Here is an 11389-nt window from a genome sequence, read left to right on the forward strand (position 1 = left end):
ACACAAAACTTTTATTTTCCACTGTAATTGTGAATCAAAACAGTTATTAAAATTAAAACAATTCTGATAACACTGCTCACTCAAAAGTAACATTGAAAAAACTGGTTGGGCTTTTCCATACTTAGAAGATACTCAGGATTGGTATCAATCCGAACTTTAAAAATGAACAAAAGAAGGGAAACCTTTTTGCCAACATGAACATATTATAAATAATAAATAAATAAACAAATGACATTGTGTACGGAGAGTGAGAGGGCTGATGCTAACACGGGGATGGATTTACATAAGAAATGTAACACAACATTAAACCATATAGATTAGACAATACAGTTTATATCGAATAAACTGTATTGTCTAATCCACTATCTCATTTGAAAACAATCTGTATTGGACCTCTCTTCAAACCTTTTTGAAAGGCCTTTGTAGGTTACTACCTTTGGAGTAGATTGAGCTTAAACTACTCCCGTTTCTAAAATGGATAACCCTTTAGATTTTACTGTTACATTGGTGGAGCTCCATTAAGTCTTACAACTCTGTGTTCATGTCATTTTGTTCTTAATGTCTGCGTCCCCCACAGATTCACATCTCGTATCACTGAACTGATGAAAGTCCTGAAGGAGCTGAATGCTGGCAAATATGAACGTACCATGGTCTCCCAGGAGAAGGGTAAACACAATTCCTGATCGCAAAGAAATATGTGACAGAAATCATCTGGGCTAGTTGGAGCTGTGCAGCCAAACTGCTTAACTGATTTGTGGTTTCTTCCATTGACCTTTAGAATCAGGCAGTGCCGAGAAACTCGTACTGGTGCCCGGAAGTGGTCAAGTTACCAACAGAGATAACATCATCAAGTAGGTCTCTTATTCTGCACTCGAATATACATTGGCCCATTGTTTTGCTATTTTCATGAGACCAGATTTAAAGCAACAATATTTAATATTTTGCAGGTTTGACCATACCCCACTAGCAACACCCAATGGAGACATTTTGATCAGAGATCTCACATTTGAGGTAAAGCTCATCATTTATCGCCATACCTCATCCATGTAGACAGGCAATCAAACAACACACGGAAAAATTAATGCATCTTAGGAATATTAAGATGAACCTTGGTTTAGTTTTTTTTTTTTTTTTTTTATCATTCAGACATATGCATGATTTTGCAAAACGTAGTTAAATTAAATGAGACCACGACTGTTTCTCTGTCCTGTTGTATTCCAACTAATCATTGTTTGTCTGTTCTCTGAAGGTGAGGTCTGGCACCAATGTTCTTGTGTGTGGACCAAACGGCTGTGGAAAGAGCTCTCTGTTCAGAGTGCTCGGAGAGGTGAGAAAGTGTCCGGTTAATGGAGGCTACTTGGAAAGCTGGGTGTGAATCTTCACTGGTCTCACGATTCGAATCGATCACGATGCGTCACCTCCTCAATATTAATATACGTTTATTGCTACACATGGTTTACATCAACAAATTCAAGCATTCAGATATACAGTTTTTATTGTATCTGCTTAGAGCTGCAAATATTAATCGATTAGTTGTCAACTCTTAAATTAATCGCCAACTATTTTGATAATCAATTAGTTGGTTTGAATAACAAATTGATTGACAAAAGTAAAAATTCTTTGATTCCAGCTTCTTAAATGTGAGTGTGTGTGTGTGTGTGTGTGTATGTATGTATATATATATATATATATATATATATATATATATATATATATATATATATATATATATACATTTTTTATTTTTTTTTTCTTCTCTCCTCTGTGAATATCTTTGAGTTGTGGATAAAACAAGACATATGAGGGCATCATCTTGGGCTTTGGGAAACACTGATCCACATTTTTCACTTTTTTTCTGACATTTTAGAGACCAAACATGTAATTGATTAATCAAGAAAAAAATCAACAGATTAATTGACTATGAAAATGATCTTTAGTTGCAGCCCTATATCTGCTGTTAAAAAGACACTTCCTGAATGTAGCGGAGTTTGAACACAGCTACAACAGACAAAAGGCAACAACAAAACAAACAGCGTCCGGAAAATCCACAAGTAACATCGGTAGGCCATAGTCGATTATGGTCTGTCACTGCATCGGTGCAGAATCGTCTAGGCTCGCATCGCGATGCATCAATGCAATGATTAATTTCAACGCCCCTATTTGAAAGCACAGTTAATCGATTTTGTCTGTAAGAAAAAAAACAGATGTCTCTGGTTTTAATTCACGTGATTGTCGTGCAGCAGTGAAGTGAAGGTGGGTGAAATAAATCATCCAGCAGCAGCTGCAGTAGTTATTGCACACAAATAGCCACCAGGTGGCACATGTGAGCAGTCCAGGTGCAGTCTCTGTTGGTAGGATCAGAGAAACGCCATGGAACTCCTCAGAATGGGTCACATGACTCTGTTAAATTATCTGCCGGGCCTGTACAGTATACTTGCACGTAACACAGCCTTATTTTTATAATTAACATCTGTTATGATATTCAAACCAACCATCTGTCAACACTGTTCAGACTTATCTGTTAGACACAGTTTTTGATATTTTAACTTAGTGTTTCCCCCAGTGAATTGCAAGCCTGGTGGCACACTGGGCCTAATTTGCCCCCCACAAGGCCTAAGCCACTGGGGGAAAAAATTTGAATGTATTTTTAAGACGTAGACTGCAGTTAAAGCGGTGTGGCTTGGACACTTAGACGTAGTCATATTTCCTAACTCCAGTTAGCTTTTAGCACTGACTTTCTGTAGAGCCCAATTAAATCTGTCTTATAGCTTTTTTAAATTCTCAATTTCACAATTCCATTCATTATTCTTTGACTGACAAACTATTGAGCTCTGCATTAGTCTACCATCAGTCTGTGACTGGTCCGCCACCGGGCCTAACCACTTTTCTGGGGGAAACCCTGAATAATCAATAATAATAATCTTTGTCTGGTTCATCAATAATGGTACATGGTCTTAAGTCTATCAAGCATTCTGCTGCCACCTACAGAAGCATCTACAGTTATTAAGGGCAGCCCACCTTTAACCCCGTTTTTACCGCTGCAGCATAACTGCGTTTAAGCGAAGTGCGTCAAATGAAACCAGCAACATCTGTAATGTACATATGTTCTACATATATGTTTTTCCCTTTGTTATATTAAGCTGTTATATATGTTTTTTGCAAGCTGTGGCCTCTGTTTGGAGGACACCTGACAAAACCGGAGAGAGGGAAACTCTTCTATGTTCCACAGGTAAAAATCTTTTGTAACCCTTGTTTCCTTTTCAACAACAAAAAGATCCCTCAGTGCCAGCTATCTTCCAGCTCTAGTTTTTAGCAGCAACTTGGTCTATGCTTGGGAAAATTTAGCTAAACAAAGCACATTTTCTGAGAGGCAGATACATACACACCAGTAAAGTTTACTCAGAATTATACACTGTTTTTATTCAGTTTTTATACTTTCAGCCTAAGAGACTTGTATGTATATTTACTTATCTGTTGGAAAATGCATATATATAAATAGACAGTGTCATGTTCAGGTGGCAATCCAAAATACACATGAAATGTATATTTTAACAATCAAATACTTCTACTGTAAGAATAACACAAGTTTTACGGTATCCTTGTACGGAATGTTTAGTGGTAGTATCTTTCACAGTTTATACATGCTCAGTTCAACTACTCAGATTAAATAAAAACAAAACTACAACAACTACAATGTTAATTACAATGGGAAGAATTAATCCAAAGCTGTTGTTTGTCCAGAGGCCCTACATGACTCTGGGTTCTCTGAGGGACCAAGTCATTTACCCTGACACCTACGAAGATCAGAGGAGGAAAGGCATCTCTGATCAGGTGGGACACCACACGCTCCCACACAACTTCACTTCACACACTCCATTGTCTGTGTGTGTGTGTGTGTGTTTCTAATTACATGCGTCACATGTGTCCAGGTATTGAAGGAGTACCTGGACAACGTTCAGCTGGGCCACATCCTGGAGAGGGAGGGCAACTGGGACACAGTCCAGGACTGGATGGATGTCCTCAGTGGAGGGGAGAAGCAGAGGATGGCTGTAAGGACTCACTAACTCACTAACACAGTGATTGATTTACATTATTAAAAGCACAGGAATGACTGTTCATCCATTCTCTAAACTGATTATTCTGCTCGAAGTGTATCACCAATAGCTAAAGTGGGGTTACTGATTAACTAACTATATCCATGACGTTCCACTTCTGGGAAGGACTATGGCTAACTTCTCCTCAGATCTCTGCAGGGTAAATCCAGACAGCTAGCTAGACTATCTGTCCAATCTGAGTTTTCTGTTGTACTAAAACTACTTTTGAACGTACACATGTTCCACCAAAACAAGTTCCTTCCTGAGACTATTTTGCAGAGGCACCGTTTCTCCGTCCTGCGCTTAGCCAAGACGATTGTGATTGGTTTAAAGAAATGCCAATAAACCAGAGCATGTTTTTCTCCCATCCCGGAATGCTGTGTGGACTAGTCAGACCCTCCTCCGCAGCGCTGTGGAGGAAGGTCTGACATTGCGAGATCTACTTAACCCGCATGTCTTAAAACTGTGTGAGAAAACCTGCACAGTCGTGCAAAGAACATGCAACTCCACAAAGAAAGTTTTTTTCAGACTGAGTGATTTGGCCATAATTTAAGAATTCGTACACTAATTAACATTTAAAACATTTCACACAAATGTCTCGTAGGATAAAATGATGAAGTGATAACATTTTGTACCCCAAAGGTCAACTTCACTGTGACTTCATAATGTTCTGCAAAAACGCTTTTCTGGCCATTATTTAATGCCATACCATAATTCTAGTTCTACTTTCTGTTTAGATATGACTCTGGTGTTTCTGTGTCTGTATGTAGATGGCCAGACTGTTCTACCACAAGCCCCAGTTTGCCATTCTGGATGAGTGCACCAGTGCAGTGAGTGTCGATGTGGAGGATTTCATCTACAGCCACTGCAGGACGGTACGACCCAAAAACACACCACACACACACACAAATACAGGACATCTCTGACAAACGAGGATTACCTCTAGTCTCAGCTGGGAAAACCCCTTAAATACACCATCTTAGGCTCAAGCAACATCACCTGGCAGTTAGCATGTCAGTCATGTCATATTGCTCACTGTTTCCGTTATTCGGTAATTGAGTGGAAATCTGTTAGTCTGACATATTTAAATATCTGCTCAATATGTCCGGTTATAATAAGTTTAAGTGTAAGTATCTAATTTTTGTCTGTAGTCGCCACTCTTTCTGCCCACAGCACTATTGGTGGGTTATACTGTGTTAAAACGAAGGCAGCAGATATTACTGAAGTTGCAATAAACATCCCAGTCCTCTATGCTATTGGGGGTCGCAGTAGCTCAGTCCGTAGGGAGTTGGGTTGGGAACCGGAAGGTCACTGGAGAGTTGCCAGTTCACCTCTTGAGCAAGGCACCGAACCCCCCCCAACTGCTCAGGGTACCTGTCCAGCAGCAGCCCCCCTCACTCTGACATCTCTCTATTTGTGCATGTATAGGACCTGAGCATGTGTGTGTATTTCAGGCCTGTGTGTAGTGTCTTCTAACAAACAGAGTGTAAATGATCACTAACTAAGGCAGTGAAGTGAATCTCAAACACACTTACACATCACTGATAAGCCAGAGAATTGTACAGTTAGTTTCCTTAGGTTTCTACCTTGTTAAACTGGAGCCTAGTACTAGTTGTGTGTCCTTTGATCCACAGGTGGGAATCTCCTTGTTCACAGTGTCCCATAGAAAGTCTCTGTGGAAGCACCACGAGGTAAGCACTGAATGTCACCCATGTTCTTATGACTTTGAATTAACTCCTCAGATTTCCACAACCACCTTTACTGTTCTTTTAATGCTGTCTGGTTTTGTCACAAAAGTCACAAAAGTTTCCTTCTCTGAGCAGATTTAGCTTTTAGTTTAAAGGATAATTTTGTTTTCAACCTGCACCCTATTTTCCTGTGTTTTTGTGTGTAAGTGACTGATAGGAACAACAATCCAATCCCAAACTAGAGTTGTGATGGTTGGAAAAGTGGAAAGATGACCCAAAACGTCTTTTTATAGTTTTATTTTGTTCTGTCGAATTTGAATGAAGTCTATTTTCGATGCTAAAATGACTGCTTATTTACATGAAGTCTGGTGGGTTTAGCGAACGCAATTTCGCGGATGTTTAATAATGTTGTCAGACACTTAGAATAGTAATCTGAGCCTGTCAGTGACGAAATGAGCACTTTTGTGAAGGTAAATACAAGCTGCACAATTGTCCTATTAACCTAGATTACAGCTTGTTTCTCTGCTGCCGACTGCAGCGATCTCTCTTAATACTGGACCAATGTCAAAGATTTTGTTCCCATCAGTCACTTAGACACAAAAAACGGTAGTTACCCTTTAAAGTGTAGGGTTTTTCACTACTTTGTCTCATACTACAACTGATCATCAGACACATGTTAGGTTCCAACAGGGCTGCCCACTAAATGTCTATTATTCAAATTATCAGTAGTGAACATTGTCGAGTCTGTTTCGGAAGGTTACAGAAATTGTCATCCAACAATTTATGAAACTTTGGTTTAGGACACCGTTGGAATATCTGACAAGCTCTTCATTTGAAGCATACTGACGCCCTAAATGGATGTTGTAGGTACTGTAGCATGGCAGAGTAGCACAATGCACTGCTTGTTTCTTAATCCAAATTTCTTTACTATTCAATGTGCTCAGCTCTATTGCTGAATGTTAGCCAGGTTGGCCAGACTCCCCTGCTTTAATGCTTCTGTATATTTAATCTACTTGCACTAGACACTCTATGGGACTATGACATTTCATTGTTTGGTATAATTATCTATGTGACAAATACAATTTCTGTTAATTGTGTTAGTAAGACAGTCCAACAGATTTCTATGCATTGACATATTTCTGTTTGATTGTTATTTGTTAGAACATTGCTGCCTTTAGAGGTCTTCTTTCTTTCTGACTGACTTTGTATTTTTTTATGTTTTTATCTCGGTCATGAAGTTTTACCTCCACATGGACGGTAGAGGGAACTACGAGTTCAAACCTATCACAGAGGAAACGGTGGAGTTTGGCTCGTAACTGATTGCCGATGTCAGTCACCAATGCACTGCTCTGATAAAAACCAGTCGACTAATTCTTTGCACTCAAGACAGAAGTTATAGCTAAAACTAGAACATAATGTTTTCAATCATTTGTCTCCGTTATCACCTTGTTTCCTCAATGTTATCCGTTATTTAAATCACCACCTTAGTCCTGTCTAATCATTTATTTGTTCAGTGCGATTGTAAAAAGAAAAAACAAAACTATTTTGTAATTTATATTGCCAACTTCTAGGTTGTTTTACACACACAAGACATGTTTGAGTGAAGGTAGAAATATACCATACTGTTTTTATCATCTCTTATAACAGTGACAGAGGTTAGCCTGTAGAGATAAGCTAGGTACCACAGTGAACTATGGGGCAGCGTGTCCCACTGTCAGCTGTCCTGCACAGAATAAAACGGAGGGTTGTATGCACACCGTGATGCTCCTGGCTGTCCTGTAGCTCAACTCTCCACAGCTGACAGAAGCTAAGAGCGGTGGAGGCCTGTTCTCTTGATATCTTAAAATAACAATGTGAGTTTTGGCTTTTTTTTTTTTATTATTCCAATTATATTAAATATAATTATTTCCAAGGAAACTGTTAATCATCTTCTCACCTCCAAGTATCAAGCTATTATCATACGATTACAACCAGGGCTTTACATTGACACCTGCCAATCCACGAAATGCGGGGTACAAATTAATTTTGGCAGGTAAGATTGTAAAGTTACTAGCCATTTTGGCCGGTGATGAATGAAGGGAACAACTCTGTCTGTTTGAATCGGCTGGCTGCAGAAATGTTTTCCCACAAGAAATTTGGGCTGCTTTCTGTGTCTTTGGCTTGGAAAATCTTTATCTGGCAACACTGCTTGTAAAACTAATCCTACATTTCCCATGAACACCATGTCCTGACGTGTCAATAAACCGTTGGCTACGTGCCTAGCGTACGCGGTATTCATTACGAACTACGTTGAAAAGGACAAGACGAACGGAACGACGGCAAACAAATCAAAGGAGCTGAAATTCAAGGGAAGTCAGTTAGGAAAAAAACAACGTGGCTAGTGGCAAATCTCATTGGCTGGTAACTTTAAAAATCTACTAGCCGTGTTGGCTGGTGATCAAAAAAGCTGATTTAAAGCCCCAGTTACAACATAGTCCAAAGTTAGTCATTGGGGCCTAATTGCTTCCTCCTCTGTCATTTTAGCTCTGCTCATTCCTGGCTTTTTTTCTCGAGGCGAATGCAGTGAAAGCCTAAAGAAGAATCTAGAAAACAAGTATGATATATCCAGTAATAATTTAAATCAGTGTTGGGAAAACTGGCTTTAAATTAAAACTAAAAAGACTTAACATGAGTCACCATTGGTTATCTCGAGATAAAGTAATAATGAAGCTGTGATCACATCTGTGATGTTAAAGGGCCTAAAACATAAAAGTCAACCACTGCTTGCTGTTCTCAGCTTCTGTAGCTACAGGACAGAACAGTGCTCACTAGAACTGAATGAACTTTTTCAGAGGCAACTCCAGACCCAGCTGGTTTTGAGGGCTTTTCAAGTGCTGACATAACAACATGGCAGCAAGTCTCTTGAGTAAACTGACAGCAACTGACAGCAATCTGGTGGAAGGGCAGCTGCTTTCTGTCTGACTGAGAGGGAACAGGAACATCTTATTCACTCAGGCCTTCAGGCTTCATTTACATTGCTACGTTTTGGTTTAAAAACATCTTTTGCTATGTTTCCCCCTCTCATTCCCCCTGCTCTGATGTTCCCCCCTCTCATTCCCCCTGCTCTGGTGTTTCCCCCTCTCATTCCCCCTGCTCTGGCGTTTCCCCCTCTCATTCCCCCTGCTCTGGTGTTTCCCCCTCTCATTCCCCCTGCTCTGGCGTTTCCCCCTCTCATTCCCCCTGCTCTGATGTTCCCCCCTCTCATTCCCCCTGCTCTGATGTTCCCCCCTCTCATTCCCCCTGCTCTGGTGTTTCCCCCTCTCATTCCCCCTGCTCTGGCGTTTCCCCCTCTCATTCCCCCTGCTCTGGTGTTTCCCCCTCTCATTCCCCCTCCTCTGGCGTTTCCCCCTCTCATTCCCCCTGCTCTGGTGTTTCCCCCTCTCATTCCCCCTGCTCTGGCGTTTCCCCCTCTCATTCCCCCTGCTCTGGTGTTTCCCCCTCTCATTCCCCCTGCTCTGGCGTTTCCCCCTCTCATTCCTCCTGCTCTGGCGTTTCCGAGCCCCTAAACTGGAGACATTAGGAAACCCTTCTGACCCGTTTTGGTTTGGAATCTGCAGGGTTGTGTTGCAGTCGCAACGGCCGCAAACGGAGACCTTTGGCAACACCGACGCTGACGCAAATGTTTCGCCGCCTTATTGGGTCATGACGTCTTGTTCTCTGAGACTAAGCTACTAACGTTACCATGGCAACTACCAGCAGTGGGCAGAGTAAATATTGCTGCCTCCTGTTTACACCGGCACGCGCATGCCCAGTATACCAGAATGTTGATGAGATATTTTGGTTTGGGCGTGTTAGTTTAAACAGAGATTAGTTCTTCTACTGGAGATAAAAACACTTGTGTGCACGGAGATCACTTTTGGCTCAAAACTCTGCTTAAAAACCAAAACATAGCAATGTAAATGTAGCCTCAGAAGAGTGTTGAAAATATGAAGTCATCGGAAAGAAGGCTGTCTCCCGGGAGACCCATAAAAAAGCAATCTGATCTTTTCTGCTCATGCACTTAGAGTGTTGCTCATCAGCATTGCAGTCAGTGCTAGTGCTGCTTTTGGCAGTCAACCCATATATTACAACTGTACTGTAGTGGAGTTTAAGTTAGATACTTTTTGGGAATTGGCACTGTTGAAGAAGTGCATATTTGTGGGAACAGAAGTATGCCAGAGCATACAGAAAGTAGGAAGCCTTCATGTTAAAGAGATTGTTTGTTTGGATTTTTTTGAAGTGGGGGTTGTATAAATACTTATCCATGGTCAGTGTATTACTTGTCTTGCGTTATATACAGCGCTGTGAAGATAGGAGTGTTTGTATTTCTAGAAACCAAACACAACCGTCCTGGGCGGTGCTAAGCCCTGAATGAAGTGACGGTACCCTTGCAAAAGAGAGCGCGGAAGGGGAGGGATGTCGGGCTTTATCCCAGCACTGTACATCCGGTAGGCCAGACTTGAAAGGTTAGTTAGACTAGATGGCGGTCGGCACAACTCCAGTTTGGAGAAGCCGATACAGAAGCTAAGCAATGTACTGTGTCTGACGGGGCAGCAGCTAAACTTATTTTAGACCTCTTAAAAAAAAAAAAAAAGGCCCACCGCATATTTACTTGGTCTTGTCTAGGTCTCGGATAAAGAGAACTGGATTTTATTTCAAGACCCAAACAGCAGGGATATCGCTAAATTGTCTGTGCGTTACTGTAATTGGATGTAAAACTTCCTGCTTCAAATGCAACCAATAACTTGACTTATTTTTAATTCAAAATCTGTTGCTGTTAATCCCTTCTCCCTGGCCCTTTGACACGCACTCCCAAGAAAGTGAATGCGAGAGACCGCAGAAGAAGCTCTGGCTGTCCGGCCCTGCCTTGGTCTTGGTCTTGACTCGGTCCGGCCCTTAGTTATTAGTTAATGAAATGGTTCAGCAAACATCTGTTTTTGCCTTTTCCCCATAGGTTGTTTTAGATAAAAGCTGTACGGTTGTAGCTGCTGGGATATACCTGTAGTTCACAAAACACAAGGCAGTCGCTAAGGAAACGCAACACATGAAAAACTGAATGGGTGTTGTTATCCATCCATGTAGAATATCCCCTGGTTGCTAAGCTCCATTCCACTTCTTCCAACTGGCTTGTTGATTATATTATCTGAAATCACCGATCAAATGGCAAATTATTATAATTATTAGGCATTTTCTTCTAATTATAATCTTGTTATTAACCTTTTCCGTTTATGGAACTTGGTTAAAATCTTATATGACTTGGGAGGTGGGATTCAAAGGTTTTCTTGGATTTTGAAGCATTCTGTTGATAACTGATTCGACACAAGCTTTATGAAGCTGGGGACTGGGTCTAAAGTGCAATGCTGCTTTCTGTCTGTTGGTCCCTGGTACATGAATATGCAGACCAGATCCTTCTCCAGCCCCTCCCTCCACCTTAACTCCCACCTCTCTGTTCTCTCGCTCTGATCTACTGTAACTTTATTTTGTAAAGTAGCAACCTCAGCTGTAACCAGGTTTTTATATGGATAATAAAGCTGTAATGATCTCACTCTGCATTAAAATGATAACCTGTAATGAAAAAAGGTCTTTCTT

The 11389-nt window shown here is 40.9% G+C and overlaps 1 protein-coding gene across 4 annotated transcripts in view; it reads left to right on the top strand.

Moving 5' to 3' along the window:
* The window catches only part of abcd3a (ATP-binding cassette, sub-family D (ALD), member 3a), a 29497-nt gene extending 20697 nt beyond the window's left edge, over positions 1-8800 (top strand). For all 4 annotated transcript variants that reach the window (XM_031307791.2, XM_031307790.2, XM_035998029.1 and 1 more), the window contains 10 exons: positions 578-666; positions 779-851; positions 948-1011; positions 1250-1327; positions 3164-3229; positions 3742-3831; positions 3930-4049; positions 4865-4969; positions 5729-5785; positions 7021-8800. In XM_031307791.2, coding sequence (XP_031163651.1) covers positions 578-666; positions 779-851; positions 948-1011; positions 1250-1327; positions 3164-3229; positions 3742-3831; positions 3930-4049; positions 4865-4969; positions 5729-5785; positions 7021-7098 — 820 coding nt within the window. In that variant the 3' untranslated portion in view covers positions 7099-8800. The remainder of the gene's footprint in view (positions 1-577; positions 667-778; positions 852-947; positions 1012-1249; positions 1328-3163; positions 3230-3741; positions 3832-3929; positions 4050-4864; positions 4970-5728; positions 5786-7020) is intronic.
* The last annotated feature ends 2589 nt before the right edge of the window (positions 8801-11389 follow it).

The sequence above is a fragment of the Sander lucioperca genome, chromosome 23 (genome assembly GCF_008315115.2).
Source record: "Sander lucioperca isolate FBNREF2018 chromosome 23, SLUC_FBN_1.2, whole genome shotgun sequence".
Lineage (NCBI taxonomy): Eukaryota > Metazoa > Chordata > Actinopteri > Perciformes > Percidae > Sander > Sander lucioperca.